At 42.5% G+C, this 24,978-nt stretch overlaps 1 protein-coding gene across 2 annotated transcripts in view; it reads right to left on the bottom strand.

Moving 5' to 3' along the window:
- The window catches only part of LOC133159518 (neuropilin-2-like), a 59,089-nt gene that overhangs the window by 27,725 nt on the left and 6,386 nt on the right, over nt 1-24,978 (bottom strand). For both annotated transcript variants that reach the window (XM_061286577.1, XM_061286578.1), the window contains exons 2-7: nt 20,892-21,072; nt 13,896-14,077; nt 9,118-9,345; nt 7,089-7,244; nt 6,850-7,019; nt 3,497-3,652 (exon numbers count right to left, since the gene is read on the bottom strand). In XM_061286577.1, coding sequence (XP_061142561.1) covers nt 3,497-3,652; nt 6,850-7,019; nt 7,089-7,244; nt 9,118-9,345; nt 13,896-14,077; nt 20,892-21,072 — 1,073 coding nt within the window. The remainder of the gene's footprint in view (nt 1-3,496; nt 3,653-6,849; nt 7,020-7,088; nt 7,245-9,117; nt 9,346-13,895; nt 14,078-20,891; nt 21,073-24,978) is intronic.

The following is a 24,978-nucleotide window of genomic DNA, read 5'->3' as shown; positions in this document are numbered from 1 at the left end:
CAAATCACTGGTTCACATTTAGTAGTGTTGGTAGATTTAGCGTAACAAAGTATACTAGCAATGGTAGTAACAGTAAACTTAAAATACAAATTATTGACATCTTTGTAAACAATGTTAACACAAAAGTAGAAAATTGCTACAAATGTCTGTAAACAATGCAGTGAGATTATTTTTTTTTTCTCAACTAACAGGGACCCAGAAAATAAATTTCTACGTGTGGCTTTCAAAATGGTTGGCGACGATCCTCATCACCTAGCACATTAGCGCCCATGCAGAGCATGAGTAGGAATACAACCAGCGGACCTAACTAGAGAACAGGTGTGTCGGCTGGTGTGTATGCGTGTGTGACGCGGTGAGCCCGCGGGTCCTCCTTCAGTCAGCCGGCAAGGACCGGTGCAGACGCGCTGAATTATTCAAAAGTCCATGATGTGCGTCTTTTGTGAGTATGAGTGTGGACAGTTATAAAATAGTAAAACATCTTCCGTCCTCTCGCATCTCTTCACACACGCTTGCATTGTGGGGCGGGGTCAGTCTTCCTGTGTGTGTGTTTAGTTTTATGATATGAGACTACCTGATAATTTCCCCATTTGTCCTTTTCCTTTCCATTTCCTCACAGAGCGTCTTCATTTATCACGCCTGTTTTGACCTCAGCCTCCTGTTTTGATTTCTCCTCAACTCTCAGCCTTTCCTCTCCTTGTACTCGCATTTGTCCTTTTATTTTCTTCCCCCTCTCTTCACCTCCATGCCGGCCAGCGGATCTATCTAGAGACATCTGTGCAGGCAACACCCTCGTCTGCTATTCTCATTATTCCCCTTCTGCTCCCTGGCGCCGTTTGCACTCCCATCCATCCATTCCAACCTCATTTTGCCCCCCCCCCCACACACACACACTTGTGTACTTCTCTCCAGCCTTCTGCCGCTTTCCTTCACTCACTTGTTCCCAGGAAACTTTCTACCCCGGGGTTTCCGAGTCACTACGTGAGCTCTGTCCACCCTTCTTTGTTTGCGCCGCTCTTACGTTCTCCTATAAGTCCCACTATTTTCCATATGTCTCATCTGGCTCACATTAGACCTCGAATGACATTATCAAATCCATTTACCGATCACACAAATCACGTTTGCATGTTGACAGTTGCGGCTCCCCTATGGGCTCTCTCCCAGATGTTAACATTCATTCGTCTTTGGATATGCTTATGTGATTTTATTCCTACGCCTGTAATAAACAATTGCAATTGGGATAAGTGCTTCTTAGTAAGAGCGGAATCAGCTAATGTTCATAATAGGTTGACCTTCTTTTATGCCTCTTGCCCATAAAACGCAACAATTCACTGAGATTAACGCGCCGGCATTTATTCGAGCGGCATAAAGTTGCCCTATTGTCTATTAGCAGAGTTAAGGTAATGGAAAAGCGCGGAAGTGGACGAGAAAGGGGGGGGGGGGTAATGCAAATGAAGATTTGAAGGGCGTACATGAGTGGGCAAAAGTGAGGCCTTGATGGATGGAGAAAATGATAGGAGTGAATGAATGAGAACGTCTGGTATGGGGTCACATTATTAGGAACTTGAATCTCTAAGGCATGTAGCAAAACACTTATTTTCTCATCTGTCATTCATATAAAAGGTACATTCTTGAACTAAATGCTTCCATCTGAGTGTGTTGTAATGGGAGCCAGACTTTAGGAATAGATTTTTTTTTTTTTGACCACTGCTGTTTAATGATTTATGGATTCTAGGCGCATTGGCCATTTAGAATGCTGCTGCTTCGCCACGTGAGGTATGTCAGCCAAGAGGAGCCATCGGGCGCCGGCTGATACGAAGATTTCATCAACAGATAAATTGTCAGCGGGTTCTCTCTTGTTAGCCTGGTCCAAAAGTCTTGCTTCATCTTTTATGACTTCATCAATAAGACTGAAGCATTAAAACCGGTGGGAACAGTAGAATTGAACAAATAAAAGAAGTATGCAATGACCCTGAGCGGAACATTTAAATGACAATGGCCAAGAAATCTTCTTCTTTTTGTCTTCATATTTTGGAACGTTTCAAAACAATCCTTGACTAAACCACAACTGTTAAAAATATGCCAATATGTCATAGTAAAGGAACGCTGAATTAGATCTAAGAGTCTCAATTAAAACTTGGCACTGGTCGGCCATTTTTGTTTTAGTTGTGGTGTCCTTGCACATGCCAAAATCGCTTGTCCGCCATTCTGTGTACTATCAGCAAAAACATTTTGAGATAGGTTTTCAGTCTTTAGACTCCGAGTCCCTCGCTTTTTTTTCCCGAAACACCATTATCAACCAAAAAATGTCCCCTGACGGGTCGAAGGATGCAATAAGCGTTCGGGTCTGTTTGTCAGCGTGTATGTACAAGACAAGGGCTGGATATTATCACCATGTAAGCCCCCCCCCCCCTCCCCTCCAAAAGACTTAACTCAGGCAAAACATGAGTAACACACGCTCACCCCATCTGTGTCGCTGTCAGTATTCAGCTGTGAAACAGCTTTCCATGGTTATGGCGGAATCAAGCAGGATTATGGGTGCCGCAACCAACCACAAAACATCATCATCAAACTTGCTTCTTTCCATTTAGACGTTGACTCACCCGCATGCTTCATCTATGAAAAATTCACTCTGCAAAGCCTCATTAAAATCCCTCAATATGATGATTTTTCTCTTTCGCTATTTGTTAAGCAACATTAAAAAGAAGTAAAGGGAAAATAGTACTCATCATTTCCCTAGCTGAAATAAACATTTTAGGCTCTGCAACTCACCCCCCCAAAAAATAAAATCAAACATGCTCTCATGGTTTCTCTTGTTTCCTCCCTTAAGAGTTTGTTCCTGTGAGCGAGCGGCTTTGCCTGAGTGTCCCTGAAGGGTTTACAGCCGAGCGTTAGACATGGTGTTAGACCGCAGGACACAACGTGTGGACCGCTAGCATGGGAAGAACGTCTGTGATGGTAAAAACAGCCACAACCGCTGGACAGGCGTAGGAATGCTTTTTCCATTTAACGGCGGTGGCACTGAGTTTAAGATCTGCATCTGCTTGTGTTCTTCACAGCATCCCTAGACTGTAGTCTAACTCAAATGCTTTAACACCTTTGAGAAAGAAGCGGAGAGTTTTCTTTTTGGCTGACGATAATTTGAACTTTTTTTTACAAGTCAGTAACAGTAACCAGATGTGATGGGAAAAGCAGATTGTACTGTGTGGTCACAGTATGCAATGATGTAAGGTATCATTAGGAGTTTGGAGACGTGTGCTTGCTCGTAAAAAAAAATAAAAAAATTTAAAACCTAAATTAAGCCAAATGAATGACGACGGCTGTAATCGCAGACAGACAGGTTGGATTTTCTGGCTTGCGGCTGAATATTCCATCTCATATTTCCTTTCGGCCATTAGCGCACATGCCCATGTCATAGCCTGCGTGTCACCCAAGATCATCCACACTATTTGTAGTTGCTTTTTTTCCCCGAGTGCTGGTGGGAGGGCTGTGACCTTACCTTATGATTCTTGCCGTGTCTGTAAACCATCCAGTCCTCGCCATTGGTGCTGACCTCCAGTTTGAAAGTGGTCACGTAGTATGACTTTTGCGTCTCCTTGGAAATGGCGCCCTGCATGGCGATGCCTGTGATCACTTTCAGTGTGTAGAGGTCCACCTGTTAGCATATATCGGACAGAAGAAAAAAAAAAGACATTTGCACCAGGCTATTGCATTACTGACTATGACAAATTACAATCTGCTGGCGGAAGATTTTACACAGACGAGAAGGTGGAATTTTCCACATTAAACCCGGTTTGACATTACAACTCACATACGCGGCACATTTATGTTAATGTTCAACAAAATGTATAACGGTGAACATCAGTGGAAGACAAACTACCCATTATAATAAACGGACCCGCAGTACATTTAGAAATCTGACAAGAGGTTGCACACAAACAAACAAATAAATGAAAACATGGCCCGATAAAACTTGGCCTCATCGAAAGCAAGGTGAAGTGAACATTAAAAAGTCTCGCGGCTTCATCTGCTCCAATCTATATTTAACCTAATTGAAATTCAACTCTGTGACTCGGAATCCTTAATCTGTCAACGGGCCTTTGCAATTAATGTCTTCAAGTGTTGAAACTGCCTGAAGACAGACATAAACATGCAAATACAGACATCAACTATTCAGCAACCATTTCTCACCTTCCTCATTCTACTTTATGCTCCTCATCTCCCTTTCTGCCTTTCCTCCTCCTCTCCTTGGGCAGATCGATAGTGATGACCAGGGGCTCATTTTAATTTCCTGCCATACAATAGCTAGTATATAATCACCTCTCTAGCCTGATTGTGAATGCTATGCTGCATGCGGGTCCTGCGTTAATATATGTACCGTTTTTCCCGAACTGCATTTTTGACCTTGGGTCCGCCCTTTGTCCAAACACTTTATGTACGAGCCGCAGCTAGGACTGGCTAGCTTGGTTTCACAAGTAAAGCCTCAAAATAACTCTCAATCACCTTGCTAAACTATTTTATACAGTTTTCATTAACCTTCTATACACATTTCTATGTATATTAGGGTAATCATAACACGACAAACAACAACACAAGAGATGTTGGAAGAATAAGCGCAGTCAGAACGTGTGATGTGTATATTATGCGGCCCACCGGGTTACAAGACGCCTCACCAGGGGAGGCAAAACGCTGCGTTTGTTACCTGTCAGGAAGACAGGTGTTTCAGACTACACCCACCACACACACATACACACACTTGCTCACTTAGGCCGAGACAGAGATCCACCAAGACACCTAATCGATAGTCCTGAGCTGAGGAGAAGAACACATAAGAGGGGGTGAGAAGAGGTGAGGACTGAGGGAGAGGCAGGAAGAGAAAGCGAAGGAGGTGAAGACCAAATAAGAGCAAGAGACGGATGCTAAGTGAAGCTTCCCTCATCAATCACACAAGTGTTGGAATAACGCAGCCACCGGCACTCACATCATCAATCTGCACCGAGCCTCACACTGGTCCACAATGCGAGAGCAATAGAATAACAATCGATGAGAGCAGAAGGTTATGAAGCTCCTTTCACACTGCTTATTGAAGTCAGCAAATTTGTGTTTTTTTTTTTTCCTTGGTCACTTTCCACACAAACATAAGGTGCAAGATTCAAGTATACAGGACAGGCATGGCGGCATTTATGACAGCTGCTTGTCAAGACAGGAGCCGTTTGGCCACTCGCGTACACACCGACACAGCGGGACACAAACCCACGCGGCTACACACGGCTGGGTGTTAACACGGGGAAACAGCTGAGGCTCTCTGTGGAACGCAGCGGCCTCAGAACAACACAAGTGGTCAGCGGGGGAGACAGACAGAAGGACAAGACCGGAGGTGGCCTTCAGTAAAAGTTACATTTCCAGCCAACTGTCACAAACCATTAGAGACCAATGAATAAATCAGTAACATCCACTCAACACATGGAAAGAGCAGTAATGTCCGGCATTGACATTGTGTTTGCGTTTCTGACAAAGCAAGATGAGCAGTAAAGAATTTTCTCCTTGGGCAGTAAGACGGGAAGGAAAGGCAGACCAATGGGAGCTTGGGCTCATGCTACTTCTTGGCTGCAGTCCTTTCCTGAGTTTCATGTAAAAGAAGTCGGCCAGGGTGGAGTCGTGACATTTGCTACTGCAAAGCTATTACTTGTAGTTCACATCTATTATTGTTTTGATACGGCCGTAATAAAAGTAAAGGTCTTATCCATTAAGACAGACGATCTCATGAATTGTCAGCAGAAAGCAAAGATTTAAATCTGCTTCTTGGGTCTCTTTAGCTCCTATATAAAATTTAACAATGTAAAGAAGTTCGTCCACTGAAATGAGACTACAGGCAGCCTAAGGCGCGCATGCATGAATAGGTTTGTTGTTGTGAAACTTTAATCAGGGGATATGGTGAGCGAATGTTTGTGATTTGCTTATTCATTTCTTTGTTATTTAAGAGCAGCCACGCTCCACTAGTTTGTCAGAAATCAATTAATTCAAGATGCACGGCTGCACGGATCTCCTTGGGATTTTCTCTGTCAAAAAACTATACAGCCATTTAATTGCCTAAATAGGAGATACCATTTCTGTATAAGTGTAGATAGAAAACAAACCGAATAACAACAACAACAAAAATCGGGACAAACAAATACATTGCTCATTGGGCTTTGGAAATTGAATGACTTCCAAATGCTATCCTTATCTGCTGGGTTTTCATTTTTCTTTCTTTTAAATTCAAAAGACAAACAATACCCTTGTGCTAGCTTGCGTGGATATCAAAAAGGGGGGATGTCGCTGAAATTGCTTTAGCAATAAATAAAGATCTTGTAAATCCTCCAACATAAAGTCGACTTTGGGAGGCTGAGGGAAGGTGACACCCAACAAGATAATCTATTGTTTACGGAAGGGGTGTCACGAAGGAGGGCCTTCTTGGCTGCGCCAAATCCATTTCTGTCTAAGCGGTGCGTGAACCTCACACTCTTTTCCCCTCCCATGAACCAGACAAGCTCATAACTCAAGCTTGGCAAGTGGCTGGCACAAAGTTGGCACTGTGATGGAACACAGTAAACAATGCCTTACTGAGGCATGGAGCTGCTAAACCTTAATAACAGCCCACCACCCACTCTCGCTCTGTCCGTCCTGCTGATATAACTATAGCAATAGAAGAGATATTTGGTGTGACCTGATAGCACAAGGACAAATATGCTGCTAAAATAACAGTGCAATCTCTTTTCATTTGAGATTTCCATTTTGATAGGAGTGGGATTCTGCAATTGGGGAATATGGCTGAACTTGTGCCATTGTAAGTTTTCGGAATCAGTACATTACCTGTATGTACTCTCTATTGCTGTCCTCATTGGGCGTCCAGGCATTGTTGTTATAGTTGAGTCTGGCCTGATGCGGCAGCCAGTTGTCGTCGTAAAAACTTGACGATGCTGTTATCTGCTCATCGGTGATCTTTCCAGATTCCATGCCGAAAGCATTACTGCAATGAAACGCTGTGCGAAAAGCACATATTTAGTATGCAAATCTAATGGTTAACAATAACCAAATCATCATCAACTTACTTTCACTGACTTCCTTGTGCGTCATGTTGTAGCGCGCTGAGAAGCCGTCTTTTGCCACAGCCATGTCGGTGTGAAAGGAAAGGGAGAGAATCCCAGTCGATGACTGGATCTCTGGTGGTACCACGGTCCCGCAATATCGACCAATTAGCGGGCCCACTGCGGAGTAGAAAGAATAGCCCAAAGTCAGCCTGAATCCAGTTTAAGTGGTATAACACTAGCTGGCTTGTACAAGCTAACTCATTTGTAAAACACAATTTACAAAGCAAGTTGAAGAGTTAACATGCTTTAAATCAATTTGTACGAGTTTGTATAGATTTGGGAGAAAGTGGTGGACAGTTCTGATACTTCTCCAAATATCTCACATTCAAATCATTATCTTGACATTTTGAGAAAGTTATAGTAGTTCTTCTATTTGCACCATCTATGTATAAATCATCCTTTTCATTTATCAACATCCTTCCCTTCTTGGATTGCATCCCAGGCAACCTCTCTAATTCCGTCCTCTGCTGAAATATAGTCAGGGCCACACCTGTGTATAAATTCAAGGACCTAAGTGATGCATCTACTGTCGTCTTCCCTGAAACAGCAACTTGTATATGTCAACACAAACAGATGAAGGTGATCTCAGGCCCTGCGGTGCACGTGTGCATGTGTGTGCGTGCGTTTGTGTGAAGGGATCCGAGCAAGGATAGCACATTGATACGCGGTGAATGCTCCTCACACACAGACGCACACGCATGTTGAAGCTTGTGGAGGAGGTAGGAGATGAGAAAACAGCCAGCAATCGATCAGTGCTATTGATTTTTTTCTCTTTTGGAATGGGTGGATATTTGAAATAGGCCTCTTGAGCAAACAATAGTAATAACTCTTCTACTGATAGTGTTGAAAAAAATATATATATCGTAAATTATCGTAAGAAGAGTAAAGCTTTAATGGTAGACAGATGAAAATATTTTTGCAATGTAGGCCTACAGCATGTAAATGTAAATTAACTTGACAATGCTGATTTGAACACATGTGACTTATGTAGCTCAAGCATGCTCACTTCATCACATTGTCTTTATCTCTTCCTGCCTCTCGTGTCCCCTGAAAGCACTAAAACTAAAAGTCCTTCACCTCTTGATCTCTTCCATTGGATTTCCTTCCCGTTAAACATCCTCCAAATTCATTTCACTTTCCTTTCCCAAACTTTGTTTCTTCTCTTGCAATTGTCTTCCTTTCACCTGATGTCATATTTTTCCTCCCACTCAAGTTTTTGCCTTTAAAAAAAAAAAAAACTAAATAGAGCCTTTCTGTGCTGTATTCGCCTTTTACAGAATATTGCACCATTTTATTTTTGTTACACCGATTTTTTTTTTGTAATCTTATTGCCTTACCTTCCTATTTTCTTCTGGAGGCAAACCAGAGGTCTTCTGTCCTACACTCATTCATCTTACATCTCCTTTGTTTTTTCCCTTCTGCTTAGCCTTTCAACTGTGCCCTCATTCCTCTTTTCCTCTTCCATCTCTTGAAACTCTATCCAGACTTTCTGTGCTGAGGATTTGTCCCTCTCAACTCTCTCCAGTAATTCCAGCAGCAAGAACAGAAATATCTTAACCCCCTCACCTCTGAATTTTTTTTCCCTCTCTCCCTCTACTCAACAACTCTCACTTTATTTTCCCCATGAAAACATATGCGGTTTCTCCAGGGTAGGTGCCAACATTTTGCCTGGAAGCTCGGCTTTTATCAACCAACGCGTAGCTTCTAAAATAGTTGGCATTCCAAGTAAATCAATACAGATGTAGGCAGGGAGAAACACTCTTCATTTCACTTCACTAAATGGCAGGCCGGTGTGAAACGGGCCGGAACGTCATTAGAACTTTAATGTGCTAAACCCTTAAACCATTCATCCATCCTTTTTTGATGACGCTTGTTCTTGTTAGAATTGCAGGTGAGCTGGAGCCTATATGCAAACTTCCACACAGGAAGTCCGTAACTATGAGGAAGATGTGCAAACATTTTCCTTCAATATGATCACCATGTGCCTCACCTCCAGGAAGCCCGTCCCAAACCTCCAGCCAGTCGTATTTGCAGTCTCCCTCTGCTCCAGGCAAGGGGTCGTTCTCCAGGTCAAAGGTGAGGAAAGTGAGGCTGACATCCATGCTGGGGGGCACAACGATGATGAAGGAGCACTCCAAGTTGTGGGGGTATTTGTCAGGGAAACCTGGAGACTCGATGAGACCCGAGGGACTTGTGAAGTTTCTGGAACAGTCCGAACCTTGAATGAAGACAAAACATATTAGGACAAAATAATCACAGCGATACACAAACACATGCATGTGATTGTCTCAGGATTAAAAAAAAGGCCCTTTAATAAATCCTGTACTGTAATATTCCCTCCATCAGCGTTCCGTCACACACAATTGGCATGGTGTGGTGACATCATTATTCTAGTTTACTCAACCATGTCCAGTTGTCCACCCAAACACACACACACGGCTGTGTCTGAGCCTCTTAAAGTAACCCATTTGCCTCCAGTCTGTTTGGGTGCCTGTCTACGCTTGCATGCTTCCACAAGGAAATGAAGGGAAAGTAAGTGAGACATTTTAGAGAGTATCTACTCTCTCACTTTTAAATGCATTTAAAAAGTTGACCTCATGTGCATTTGGAACTTAAGCCGGAGTTACCAAAAGTCCTTCGCCAAACTCATTTATCTATAAAGTAAATAAATATCTATAAATAAACAATCATGATTGAGTGACATGTTACTTCTTCTGTCCTACTTCTCAATCTGTTTCGCTCGTGACCTTCTCACACGTGTAATGACATCAGACACACACACCTACTCGCTCGCTCGCCACCCACCTCACCCACTCAATAATGTGGGTCGGCGTAACCGTAAGCATGTGCGTGTGTGTGCGATCGGCTGACCAGTTTGGTTGCCAGCAGCAATTTTGCCCCGCCCCTCCCCTCCGCATTACTTCAAGTTCATGCACATCACATAAACACTTCTGCCCTCCTTTCACATGTGACATGTTCCTTTCATGCCCTCTTAACCCATATTTTCACCTTGGCGCTTGAATTTTGAAAATCATAATAACGTACCATAATGTACTGAAGCGGCAAAACTATTCAGTAGTCATTGTTTAGATAAATTTTGTTTACCCTGCTTTGTCTGCGCCAGTCTGATTCAAGATTGTTGTTGTTGCTCAGTGAGTTGTGTTGCTGGGTAGATTTTGGATCCCCGGAGGACAGTAGACAGTTGTCTCCCAAGCTTTCATTTATGTGACATCATTTGATATTATGAGCATTCAAAACCACACTGCAACCATTAAAAAATTATTTATCAACTTTTGGGGTAACAGCACACACAGAAGTTATTTTTTGCTTCAAGATGTTCAAGAACGTGACCATGATTGACAGACTCAGCCAGAATACATGTTGTTCACACAATGAACATAAAACTTGAGCACCTTGTTGTTGTTCTAAAGTTGGTACAGTGTCCAATAATTCAAATGACTGGATTAAATTGAATAATATTGCAACACTGTATTGGATTGAGACATGACGTGTTGTGATCCATTTACGGAAAGAGAAAAACAATGCATGTGTGTAATAATGTACAGTAAATTACTTGACAATAATGGGCCGAACGCGTGAGCCAGCATGCCGTGCAGACATGACTGTGTGCGATGGCTCATCTGGGCGTTCATATACTGTATGTATGTTTGTATGTATGTATGTGTGTGCGTGTGCGTGTGTGTGTGTTTGTGCACGCGTGTGTATGTGTCTGGCCAATTCTGGGTCACAAAAACAGCCGGGGGCGCACTGCCTAGACAGCAGGATTTGATTGGCTGGCCCAGCAGGACTGCTTGTGTATTGGTTGTAATTTTTCTCCAGCTACCATAGTAACAGAAGTGTAAACACAAACAGTTTGTTGTTGGATTTGTTTACTTTTTTGTGTTTGAGCATTTCCACCTTTTGTGATCTTTTCTCTTTGGTAAGGCGGTGTATGCATGCATACACACCAAGTATTTTGCGGAGGTGTGTAGAGGGAGGGCAAAATGGGCAAAACATTTTTTTTTTTTTCAACATCTGCCAAGAAGCCCTTTCCACTCTGACTAGACTGTTACTCAGACAGTGAAGATCTGCTTGTCAGTACATAAAGACGTAGCGAGACAATCTCCCCTAACACAGACAGGGATTAGGACAGAGACCCTCTCTAAAATCATCCTCTCTTAGGGATGAAGGACTCCAAGCAGGGGGGAAAAGTCATTAATACACACAGCGGCATGGCTCCGTGACACACTTCCGACAATGGGAGAATATTTTTCGGAGAACAATGCTAGATTCTAACACTATACACTAATGCACTGGTGTCAAACTCATGGCCTGGGGGCCCAGATACGGCCCGCCACATCATTTTATGTGGCCCGTGAAGACAAATTGTGCATCAACTTTGTGTGTCATTACTAGAATTGCAAATTGTCTTCACTTTTAATAATATATTTTTCTTTTAAATGTTTGACCAGTTTTTACTCTCGTCTGATTTGAAAACGAGTTATTTGTCAGTTTGTTTTGTAGCTTTTACTGTATATAATATGAGGTGCTCATCCATTTATTTGGGTTGACAGTCATAATGGCCCTCCGAAGCTATGACTACAATGCGGCCCGTGAAAAAAATGAGTTTGACACCCCTGCACTAACGCTAGAACAAATACATGTTTTAATATGCTAACGCTGTATCAAGTAGATATTTCAAAGTAACCGCTAAAATGGGAAGACTGACAGAAAATTCAATAGTTTGACATTGTAAATAATATTTAGACGTTACCATGCAGCAAATATTGAAAATAAACATGGATGCTTATAACTAAGAGGGGAAGTAACAGTAAGTTTGGAGGACAAATACGTAGGAAGAGCATATTGAGCCATATCATAATGAGGCTGTACTAGGCGTGAATGACGCACACTCACACAAACACACGCACAAACACACACTTTCATCCTGACACGTACATAAAATACAGTCACCCACACGAGCAGACGTTGAGTTTCACCTTGCAGGATAACAAGATCTTGTTAACGATGTTCCAGCAGCTTGAATGTTCAAAATGTTCCCTCTTTGCCAGGTACACACAGACGCAACACGAGCGAGCATACATCCAATAGTAATAATTCTCTGATTTCTAGTTTATCGTGAAAGCAGATCTCAACTGCTTTTACTTTGGAAACCAGTGAGCATCAATCTTTCAAGGGTGATTTTGATTAATTGATGGAATAATCGATAGAATAATCAATTCTAAAAATAGTGACAATAGTTGTGTTAGACTGTCTGCCCACCTGGCCTGAACTGAATAAGCGCCATAATGTGGATACATCTGCTGCGCAGTTCTACTGTTGTAATTCATGCAGACAATCGGCCAAAATAACACCATATTTTATATGTTTTGACTTCAAGGATTCTTGTGTAAAACTGCAAACTTGCACATATGAGCGCCAGCAAATTTCCATGGGAGCGTGTGTCATGAAAACGATCCAAAGTTCTACACAATGTGATCTTCACCTCTGCAGTTAACAAGAGCAGCATTGTCGTGTGAGACACCAAGTGTGAACTCAGACACTCAGCCGAAAGTGAGACACATCCATGTAGACCAGCACACGTGTTGTCTTAGTAACCTCAGCCCGCCCTGTGTGTGACAGTGTCTCTCAAGGCTCAGGACTCAATTAAACAGGCACGCGAAGAATGCTTTCAGGATGAACGCAACACGATGGCTGAAGACACTATGTGCCCCTCTTGTGTGTCTCACTTGCCCTTCATCACAATTGGTCTTGCTTTGGCTGACCCACAACAGCGTGAAGGGGATCTTTATCACCAACACACAATAAGATGTAATGCTCAGACAGACAGGGGGCCACTGAGGGCAGAGCGGTCTCACATGGGCAGTCTAAAAGGGGTCTCAAGAGTCCCCTGATGAGTCGCTCTTTACCTGCTTACGATCTAGCATGAGATCCGAGGGACAAATTTGGTCTGGTCACCTAATGGAGCATGCTGACTCTCCTAGTAGTGATACAGTCATGGGTAGCTTGCTTTCAAAAGTGCGCTACGCATTCTATTGGGGAGGATAACGGGGATAAGCCCCCTCTTGAGGGAGTTAAATATTCCAAACAAAAACTTGGGGTTGAGTTACGCAGGAATGTTCACACCTGACCGTGGAGATTGGAGTCTGGTCCTTGCTTTCTGTATCATATTTACTTGTAGTAAAGCGGGCGACACCCATCGGGATTTTCAACATCTTAACTTGTGCGAGACCCCACAGGAGAAAGATAATCACCGTGCTCTACTAACTCTCATAGTGCCTGATGTACTTGAGATAACAACACTGCACACACAATGGTTTGCTTGTCTTCCCTCCCAACCAGATGTATATTGTAGTACCAAGACTGACCTGTATTAGGTGCCAGAAGGCATTTTAGACTCAACTCAACCAGTTGCTCTTTTAATTTATTTGTGCCCGCAACCGCCGCAATTCTTGAGTCTGTGGCTCTCCCAAATTTGGTGTTGACCACACACTTGAGGACATGCAATCGTAAATACCAAACAGATTCAACTTAAGACACATTCTTCAAGCCCAAATTAGGTAGACCATCCATGCATTACACAGCCACCCAAGAGTTGCACTTACACTAAAGTTCTATTGATTAGCACTTCCAGAAAGGTTAATTAAGTGAAACTCAGAATCCACATGTCCCAATGATGGCCTAACAACGTGCATGGAGTTTAAAAATATTTCTCATCATCAAGTGTTAACCGTGACATCTTCTTACCGGTTTTGAATATTTCGTAGCGCAGCGAGAAGCCAGCCCCCTGGTGGGCATAGTCAGACACAAACTTGATGTGAAGGGCGGGTCCGGATGATATGATTGGTGCCGGGGCGATGTTGCTGCAATGCTTTCCCAATAAGTCGGCCGTTTCGGAGTTGCCGTCGTGGATCTCAACATAGTCATACCTGGAAAGGACAAAAAAAAAAAGGATTTTGAGATACTGCAGTGATAGGCGGAGTTTTATATCAATAGAAACAGATGCAATTGTTTGGATTGATAACATCAGTGACCTCAGCGCAGCATCTCCGTTGAATTCATGGAGTTTTTAAAAAAAAAAGAGAGAGAGGGGGTGGAAAAAAAAGAAGCATAAATGTATTTGAATGTGATATTCACTGTCAGCAGAACCGGGTTGTGTTATTACAGCTGCAGGGGAAGATATATAATTCAAGCATTCCATAATAAATACCGCAGGACACATGTTGGAAGTGCTATACAGGATAAACTGAGGGCTGTGTTATTTCTTTATTCTCTCTATTTTAATACCTAAATTGATTTATTTGTCATTGTTTCCCAAAAATGTCTACATTATAATTAAGTCTAATTTGAGTCATCCCTAAGTACATGTATTGTTAGTCACCTTTATTGGAAAGCGTGGTTGGTGGGGGAGAAAAAAAAAATCTATTTTTATTCCATTTCTTTGATGTCTTCTGAGCACAAATGTTGGCCTCCGTGCTCAGAGACGCACAGCAGGAGTGCTGCCTCTGTGTCTGGACAACAACCAGCCGGTCACCTGCTTGCTTTCAAAATAGCGTCCTGCCAGCAAAATTCTTTCTCGCGGTTTGCCCGCCACAGATGACGTCAAGTTTGAATGTGAGTTAAGTTAATTCCATTTTCACCAAGAGACTTAAAGACCTAATAAGTACATCTGGAGTCTATTTGCACATCTTTAGCTACTTTATCGATCAGTTTCCGACCACAGTCATGTTAATTGCTCTTCTATTGAGCTTTTTACATCTCTCCAGTGAAGGAACCCACAAAGAAGGTCTGCTTTTTTGCCATTATACACAGGGGATGAATCGATACTAAGCATGCATTGCAGTAACACTTGAGCAGGACACTTTTGTATCTAGTTTTTACATTTTATACATGGCAGAGCTAGCGGGGTGGCTGTGGGGGCCCTGAACCCCCCCTTGGACCCCAGCCTTCCTGTAAAAATGTGTTCACATTTTCTCCCATTTCTCGTAGATAACATCTCATGAACATTTATCAGCATTGTTTTTTAAATTTGGGAAGTTTTAAAAAAAACTGTTTGCCCTTCTCCCTACATGGCCCCCACATGGAAAAAAAATCCTAGCTCCGCCTGTGGCAAAGGTTACGGGACTCCCACACTCCAATCATTTAAGGTGCCAACTGCCTGTGGAATACTACACTGGTGAGACACTGTAAAGTGTGTGTGCGCGAGTGTGTGTGTGGTGGTATCTTCTCCTTAAAGGGATTGGAAAACTGACTTCTTATAAAAGGGTAAACAGCAAACCACCAAGTAAATCTTATGTGTGTTTGGCTCACTTTGTTCTCCGTGGGCTACTCCAACATGTCAGTCAGTCAAGACTCACTGTGTGGGAGAGTCAAGTGCGAGAAGCAGGATTAAAATGTAAGCATTTTTGGACTGTTTCTCCCCCAAATTGCCTAAAAAGGAGAATTGCAGCAATTAAAGTGTGGGATACGGCCTCCTGCGCACCATGGTGGAACTTATAATTAAGACGTCCTCCCATACTTATTTTCAGAAGGAACACTGAGAGAGCGCTGTGGTTTCTCGTGAAAAGTAGGGAATTGTCGAGAAAGTTCATCAGTTAGACTGGCCCGTGTGTATACGTCACTTTAAATGAATTCCAGTATCATGGCTTGTGTGAGCACGCACAAATCACCGCAATGACGTACTTGAAAGTATAGACGTGCGTCTAATTGCAACTCCTTCTGCAAATGCTATATTTGACAAAAAATAAATATATTGTACTGTATGCTAGGGTAATTATTGTAGATTCACAGAATCCAGTCAGTACATTACATTTCTTCATTTCAAGTGTTACCATGTAATCTTTTTGGATCCATAATTGATGATGAAAATTGGAGACATGGTGCAGTTTTAATGATCTGATGTTCTGTCTGTCTTGGAAGCGGTCATAAAAACTGTTGCTGCTGCCATGACATCAAAGCTAGGACACAACAGAAAAAAAACACACCCTTCCTTCCACCCAAGACTTCCTGGTATACGCAAAAGACAAAGGCCGCCCTTTGAAATCATGACCTCCGGTTGGAACGAAGACAAAATGTTTACAGATTCCGCCATCAGAGTGTGGATGTGCTCACAGAGAACCTGACACTGCATTCGCTAATGTTGGACTGACAGTCACAGGTGCCCCCCCCCCTCCCCCTATTTGGCTCAACATCCACATTTAAGTAAGCACACGGTAAACACACACAGTGCCCGTGGCATGCATGCATCATCCATAGATGAGCTGGAGGTTTCCTTCAATCCATTCAGTGTGGAAAGAACACAGCTTCTAACATGCTGTTGAAATCCCATCATCGCGCTCTCCTTGCACTCGCCAAACCAAAAAAGAAAAAAAGAGGTGAATATTCCACAGAGCCGACGGGTTTGTTGCACAGACTTGCCGAAGGGAATGACGAGAAGCGGGAATTTGTTTCACACGTTTTCCTTGAAATTCGCTGCTTATCAAGGGGTGTAAAAAAAGGATTTTGCTTGCTTGTAGGGTGAAAATGATGGAAAAAAAAAAAAAGCCAATCGCGTTTCCAAAGCATTTCTGTCAGGCTACAGCAACGAGGACCTGCGGGATGCTGTAGATTACGACGAAGACGGAACGTTTACATTTTCTTATGAGACACCATGAAAGGGTACACACGTATGGATAATCGGGACAAATTTGAACATTTCCCTCCCAAAAGCTCGACTGTCAGGTGTTTCGAAAATACTTTCCTGATTGATCATCCTGTGGTGGAGGATGAAGACTAAGAGACAAATTTCCTCTCCAATCCGACAATTGATGGAGCTGACGATCGTGAATGATAAAGCTGTTAAATATTTACGAACGCGATTCTGGAAACAGAAAAACAGGATGGGAAAAATTTGCATCGTGGAAAAAAAAAAGCCTAAAGAATCTATCTTGTCGTGCTTTTTCAAATAATGACCCTAGAAAATTCAAAGTTGTAAAATTCAAATTATATGTAACTTTAGTATGAGTATAAGCATTCACCTTTGCATGACAAACTTTTTTTAGTCTTGATATTTTTTAAGAAAGGGAAATGAAACCAGGGTCATCACAGGTCAACTATATCATGCAAATATCATTCTAATTTTATTTTCGCTTTGTTGAGTACACAACCCAATTACAAATTTGTCCAAGTCTATGAGTGGGTGTGTGTGTGTCTCTCCGACTTTGTCCAACTGGAACCTCCTGGACAATTAATCAATTCCTCATTATGGCTTGAACGTATATTGATCGGGATTGTCCATCAAAATTACAGGAGCACAGAAACACAAACACACAAACGAGCACACACATTAGAGTTATGGATCAGACAGGCCTTTAGGGCCTCGGGGAGTGTCTGAGTCTCACGGCTCGCCGTTTATGCGCACGTGCGGCTTGTCTAAGATCAGCATTCTAGATAGCCGAGGAGGAGGAGGAGGAGAAGGTCAAGGAGGATGCGCAATAAAAGAAAAGGACACCACTTTTGTCACATATGGTAAAGATGAGTCAGAAGGAGGTGGGAAATGGAAGATGAGCAAAGAGCGAGAGAAAAGTCTAAGTATGCCGCATTTGTCATGCTTCCTGTTTTTCTGCGAAAGGAGGAAGGAAAGACTCGGGGGGTGATTCACTTGGGGGCAATGAGGAGGACGAGGTGATGAAGAGAGAAATGTGCTAGTCGAAGAAGGTGCCTGATCAGATGGAAGATGATAGATGGGGTCAGTTTGATGGCGGCGATGAGGCTGGAGGGGGACCAGGGGTCAGATGAATCCCGGGGAGGAGAAGGAGAGAGCCAAGAGGGAGGAAGAGAGAGAGAGAGGCTGTCAGGAAGATTTGCGCCTGCCCTCAACAGACCCTGACGCTGCAGTTTTCCCTAAGCAGTCAATGCGCGTGCGTGCACACATACTCTTTCCAAAGACGCCAAGGAGAGATCCGGCTTTCGCAGACGGAGCCGTGCGGCGAGCCAAGAAGAAAATGTGAAGTAGACAACCAGCTGCTGTGTTGAAAGGCAACATAGCCGCTCAAAATATGACGCCGGGGCGGCTCTTTAACCTTAACTGTCTCGGGGGTTACCTCATGAAGAATTTAATATCACTTTGTTGGCAGAAGAAATCTTATTTATACACGCAAGCAGCCCCTCCCACCCTTTTTCCAGTTGTTTTGCAAAGACCTTTTATACACTTATGCCAGTTATCGGTAGCGGGAGGGGGGGGGGCGTATGACAGAAAAGATATTACTAATATTTCCCTGTGATTCTTAAGAGCAGACTGCATTGTGCATCACGGAACGGAAGGCTTACAAGCGTAAAAATAGTTTCCAGCTATTGTAACGAGAATGGCACTCCGCCCCAGTCAAGGCCAAAGTGTCCAAATGTGGACCTGCTCCAAATGGGACATCTTCATAGATGACCACCTGCTGCATATTTTCAAAGTGCACTTTGTCATTGTGTTACATGAATTGATTACGCAAAGCCTCATGTGGCGTGTTAGCGGGGGCACTTGGACTGAAAGTGGATTTTTACAATACATCCTTGAGAGTGGCACAAAAAAATGGTCCTGGCATTTTGGCTTGGAAACGGACCTCTTTGGCAGAACTAATGGCTTAATGCGTGTGGGTTTGTGTGGGTGCCAAAGACTTGACATCCATGATGAGGCCCTGTGGTGCATCTCATGTGATTGCCGGGAAAAAGGGAAGTTACACATAGTCATGATTTGTCGCTAATCTTGGCTTCCATGCAAGTCTTTTTTTTATACATCGGAGTATACACCCACCTTTTACTTCCTCCTTCAATGAAATGACCACTGTGGCAGAATCTTAATGAAATCATTGTTTCCACTCACTGACCGGCCCGTCATCGATTTGACCGGCCCAGTCGCCGACCGGCAGCTCTGCATAATGTAATGCGTTATAGATTACAGATTAGTATTTTAAATCGAAATCGGGAGCGTAATAAATCTGATTACTTTGCCGTTGTTATATAATGAAACAACCCTTGGCTGATTGGCGGCGCATGATACGTGTGTGCGTGCGAGATGATAGACGAGTCTTCTCTCTGTTCTTGGCATCTTTACCCTGTGGACTTAACAGATCAATTTCAGCCTCCCTCTGCTCATACATAGGCTGGCGTCGGGTGCCGGCGGACTTAAATAGCTCCATCCCATTGAGTCTATTAGACTTGAGATGATACTATCATCATCTTACATCCTGATATGGATTATTAATTATTATGTAATATGGAATGCAAATTGACAAACTGAGATGGTTGTTTGTGATGTACAGTATGTGGTTACTGAAGAGGAGTGATAATGCGAGTCTAACGAGAGGAGACATGCTTTGTGACACCCCAAAAAAAAAAATCAAATTGTCTTGTTTTTTCACACTAGCTCCACTTCAATTAGACGGTCCCCTGATGGGAAAGTGACAAACTAAAGTGCTGGACTCTCAAAAGGAGTGACTGGCAGGGGGCGAAATGAAGGGAAAGTAGCGTTTTTTTTTTTTGTATATACGTACTTCCAGAATGAAAGTGGAGCAAAAGCACAACAATTCCTTTTCAGTCTTGTGCTTTCAAAAAACAGCCAGGTAAAATATTGATGCCGTGATTCTACAGCGGAAATGTCAGCATGATTTTAGCAAATCTGAGAGAGGGAATTCTCCTGATCTATTATTGATGTCAATGGGGCACGCTGTGTGGTTGAAAAGACAAAGTGTATGAGTACTGAATTTGTAGCCCCTATGCTTTGAACATATAGTTCCGCTTCGGTATTCAAATACATCGTTTTTGCAAGGCAAGACCGGCGGCAGTTGTTGAATTTAGAGATCCCTAATACACAAGCTGAAAATATGCAAAGACTGAGAAATATGTAGTACTTAATAGTGGAGATTTAGTGTCATACATTTTTTTCCACTGCCTCATCAGTGCATTCAACAAATATAACCGCAGAATTTGAGAGCAGGGACAGCGGCTTTTTTCTTTTTTTTTTCTTCAATTATTCAAATTTGGTGGATTTTTTTTCTGTGGTCTTTCAGATTTCATACTTGACATTCCGTGTATGAGCCACATCAATAAACACAAATTTAAACCAAAACCTACATAACTCAAAACATATAAGTCAATTAATCAAAGTAAGTGAGGTTTTGCTTTGTGTAAGCTCTCACTAGTTGTATGCTCCAACTGTAATTAGTTTTGAAAGGTGCCTAATAACTGCACAGTTTTACAAAAAAATCTTTTCAGAGTACAATTTTACAATCATTTCCCTCCACAGCCGGTTTGACTGCAGGTTGCTTAATCAATCACCTACTTCTTTAACAGCATGGCTTCATTATTTCCCAGCATGCCTGTTTGCCCTCATGTCTGTATTGCATCGTGGATTTCAATTTAATGGCACCATACTTGCATTTCTCCCAGTTTGACTCAAGCCAAAAACGGCGATAGACAGAAAATTGTTAAAAGTGTGAAAAAAAGCATCCTGGAATTGTAAATATGTGGTAATTAGGCTATGATATTAAGACATGAGGGACGCTGGGAGGTCCCAAAGTGATGCTTGTAGGCAAGCTTAAGCCAAGGAAACAGGAGGAGAGTGGGCTGACCAAATCCACCCAGCCGTTCACATACAAAGTGATGAAAGTTGTTGCATCGTCAATTTGCGTGAAGAAAAAAAAAAAGATAATTCTTTTGCAATAACTAAATGAAGACACGTTTCTTTTGAATGCTGCGAGAACATCTCCTTGTTCCTACCTGCAGTCCAGCTTCTCAATCTCAAAGTGCGGGTTGAAGTTGATCACAATGCGCTGAGAAGGTTCTGGCGACGTGATGACCCAGCGGCAATCCTGATGGGGGGGATACTCCAGCGGGTAGCCAGGCGTGGTGATGTAGCCCGCGACGGTGGCATCCAGATAGCCACCACATGGCTCAGATTCTGCGAGGGCAAAAAACAAGCACATGGGATTACATATATTTCAAGACAATCCTCATATCAGAAGGTTGACCCAATCAACCCACTTATTTACCTTCCGGTTAATTAGAAGCATCTGTGGCTATTTTTCATTTATTTCCATTTTTAATAAAATAAGTTTGCAGGCCGTGTGTCACTGATAGCAAACAGACAAATGACTAAAAATATTTTCTCAAGAAAAACTAGCGGTATTGCATTGAGTGCTACTTTTCCCAAATGCTGATAAGACGCTGTGTACAAAGCAGATAAGGAGTGAAGATAAGGCCAGTGTTTGCAGACACAGGATATGGACAACAAAGAAGCGAGCGTGTAAGTGGATGTGATGTCAAAGATCGACGCAACATCATGATATACAAAGACCCCCATTCACTTCCCCCCCCACCCACACACACAAACACAATGACTGGAGCATCCAGATGCCAGTTAGTCTCAGCGAACAGGTCCTTGGTGTCAGCAGCCATACGTGTGCGTGTCAGCTCAAACTCAATGGATCTCATTCAGCGGTCTGACACAACTCCCATCATAAGTCACATATTTGGGTGACAGGCGATGACATAACATGCCTGCTACACACAACTGGACTCGATTGGAACTTTGCTGGCTATTGTGTAGAAGGATGATCGTCCCGCTTAATGCACTCGGCGGACTCTCTTGCCTCAAAGACTAATAAAGAGGCATGTGACGCATCATGCGGGGCAGGAGTGTAATGTTTGTTAAAGGGGACATATTATGGAAAATTGAATTTTAATGGGTTGTATGCAAATGAGGGTCTCTGAAGTGCTGCTCACCTATTAAGTGTGAAATCAAACAACAACGTGTGGATTGTTTTAAACCTCAATTTGCAAAAATGCATTTGTGGGAGAGCCGTTCTGCTTCGTTCTGGGTCTCATCCAGGGTAAAATAAACAACTAGAGTGAACAGGCTATTTATTGTGGGGATACTACCCTAATTTTGTTTAAAAAACAAAAGCAAAAAATTGAAAAAAAAAGTAATATATATAATTTCTCCTTTCTCTCTGCATTATTGTAACAAAAAAAAAAAACACACCAGCTGTAGACCACTATATGCACAGACTCTCGAGTAAGGAAAACGAGGTCACAGCTCAGCATGCTGCTGTTTCAGTGATTGATACTCGAACTGGTGTCTACCTCCAGCTGTCTGTAAACAATCACCGATCACCTCTATGTGCCCCCCCCCCTCCCGTTTCCATTTTTCATGCTCCTCGATGAAACTTTTAGAGTCAACTCGTGGCGCTTGCCCTTGTCCTATCTGTTTCCAATCTCCCTGGTGACATATGGCAACACAGGAGTAGAGTTACAAGGCCAGTGAAACCCTGCCGGGCTTATCTCATCCCGGCACCATTTGGATTCGTGTTAAACCATCCGGAAACCTCAAAGCAGCAGCAGCCAATCACCTCTTGTCAAACAACACTCACTGATCACAACATTAGGTAGTACCTGCACAATCTAATGACAAAAAAAAATTCTGCCTCAATTCTAAAGGCCGATTTTGTGAGTGCGTATGCATGCAGTTATCCGAAGCACATCCACAGAGCTACTGATTTGCATTCCACACAAGCGCAGGGTGTCCTGCCAGCGTGTCTGTTCGTGAGAACATAAAAGATGCTGAGTTAAGAGTTCACGTCAAGAATTATAAAGCAGGTAAAAGTGACACAATGAGAGAAATTGTGCCAAAGCTCTCAAAGAGTGAGCCAGACAAGGGGAAAAAAAAAGATCAAACATACCAAGCAAGATCAGAACTGAACAGGTTTTGAACTTTTGATGATCATGTCATATTAAAAGTCGTATAAAAAATTTAGACAGCGCCACTGCATTAGCACAATGGACTGCGTATTATTCTGCTTAAGAAAATAAATAAGTAAATAAATCCTCTAAGAGGACCAAGTGAGAGTGTTTGTTTGCAGGTACGCAAAAGGGAACTGAGACTTCAACCACAAACCTCTGCCCGACCACAATGTTATTGTTGTTTTATTATTATTAATATTTTCATTTCTTACCTTCGGTTGTAAATTACGTTTCTGTTTTTTTTATATTGTTCGAAAAAAAAAAAAAAGTTCATTCATTCATATATCAAATAAATTTCTTTCTCATTTACCGATATTCCATCTATCGTGCAGTTTATGTGCTCGCATTAATGTGCACAGGCTCCAACTTTGTGCCCTTATAGAGGCATTGGAGGGACATTTACTTTTGCTAATAAGGACCAGCTGGCTTACGCCTGCAATTTACAAGAAAATAGATGTTCCATGAATGCCACTTGGACTTAAAAGTTCTAAAACAGCAGATTTACGAGAAAAGTATGAGCACAGCGGTGGACCACAGTCATTTAAATCCTATAATGGTATATGAATGGGATAAAATTGTCAAAATAAATGGGACTCAAGCACCCTTCCTAAATGAGGTCCATTAAATGCGTAAGCAGAACCCATCTATTTTCCATCGCGCTTGTGTGAGCTAGCTGGAGCCTATTCCAACTGACTTTGGTTACAAATGGGGTACATCCTGCATTGGTCGCAATATGCTTTGGAAACTGTGTGGCAAATTGACATTTTGAGCTAGCTGTAGATATGGTCAACGTTAACAAGTCAGTGTTGCCGATGGGCATTCACAGGGAAACATTAGACCCCAAAGATCTCTCACGGTGGCCGAAAGTGGACCCTTAGGCAAACTTTCACCGTCCCCCTGAGTGACTAACTAAGCTGAGACTTGTGGCTTTTTCTTGAGCCTGCTACCTAGAATTACTAGCTAGGCAGTCATCCGGTTGTTGGTAAACCAAAGTTCCAAAGTTCTTTATTTCCCGACTACTTTTTATGACTGAACCACAACAACGTGTGTGATCCTCTGGGAGAAGCTGTATTGAGACCACATAGTTACAATAAAGGCACAAACACAACCGCGGAACATTGGCCATCACATTCTGGTTTGGACATCACTGAATTCCAACCAACCGCAGGCACACACATATACACTTACGCAGCATAACTAGCGGTAAATGGTGCTAAGCAGTCTAGCAGGGATATAAGACAGGTTGCTGCATTATTTATGTCCCTCTGACACATTTTGCATTTCTGCCCGATAGCACCTATTCAGCAGCTTTGACACATACTCGACACACCTTGAATTCATCCAGAGAAAAAACCTGAATATACACAAAAACACACATCGCTTCACGGTGATGAATGCTCATTTTCCAACTTTGCTCAGAAGCTTTATAAACAGACTAATTTTTCCACTTGGAGATCTTTTTCAGTTAGCTCTTCTGCGATTGAAAATTTCCATTGGCCAGAGTCTAGTATGTCAGTGTGTATGAATTTGTGTGTATGTGTGTGTGGTTTGTTTCAAACCACGACCTGATCAGTCAATTTTGATGAGGTGCCGTTGGCATTCAATTCACAATGTAGATTTTATGGCAGCATTTGTTTTTTTTTTTGCATCTTCAGTGGATTGGCTCAGCATTACGATTGCTCCTGGCATTGTTACCTTAAAGTGTCTTAAAGCAGACACATAGCTTGTATAATTTTTTCTTTAAAAAAGTCAGACCGTGCGACTACGGAAATATGAGAAGTGGAGCAAATAACAGACTGTAATGTCTACATTGGACACATCCCAGTTAGATTTTAGTGATCCAAACCTGAGACACCTCAGGAATGAGAAGAGAGAAGAAAGGCAGAACACGAAGGAAGAACGAGTGAGCAATGCCAGAGCATCTGTCTCTCATCATATGAAAAAAGAAAGTCAGCAGCTCTGAAAAGCTCACTGGACAGAAAAGGCAAGCTGAACACCAACACATAAACAGGTAGTGTATACAGGACGTACTGGATTACTGGAAACTAACTGGTTTGGGTTTGAG

This window comes from Syngnathus typhle, linkage group LG9, assembly GCF_033458585.1.
Source record: "Syngnathus typhle isolate RoL2023-S1 ecotype Sweden linkage group LG9, RoL_Styp_1.0, whole genome shotgun sequence".
In the NCBI taxonomy this organism is placed as follows: Eukaryota; Metazoa; Chordata; class Actinopteri; order Syngnathiformes; family Syngnathidae; genus Syngnathus; species Syngnathus typhle.
The sequence above is the reverse complement of the archived record's forward strand: the minus strand, read 5'-3'. Positions and strand labels throughout refer to the sequence as shown.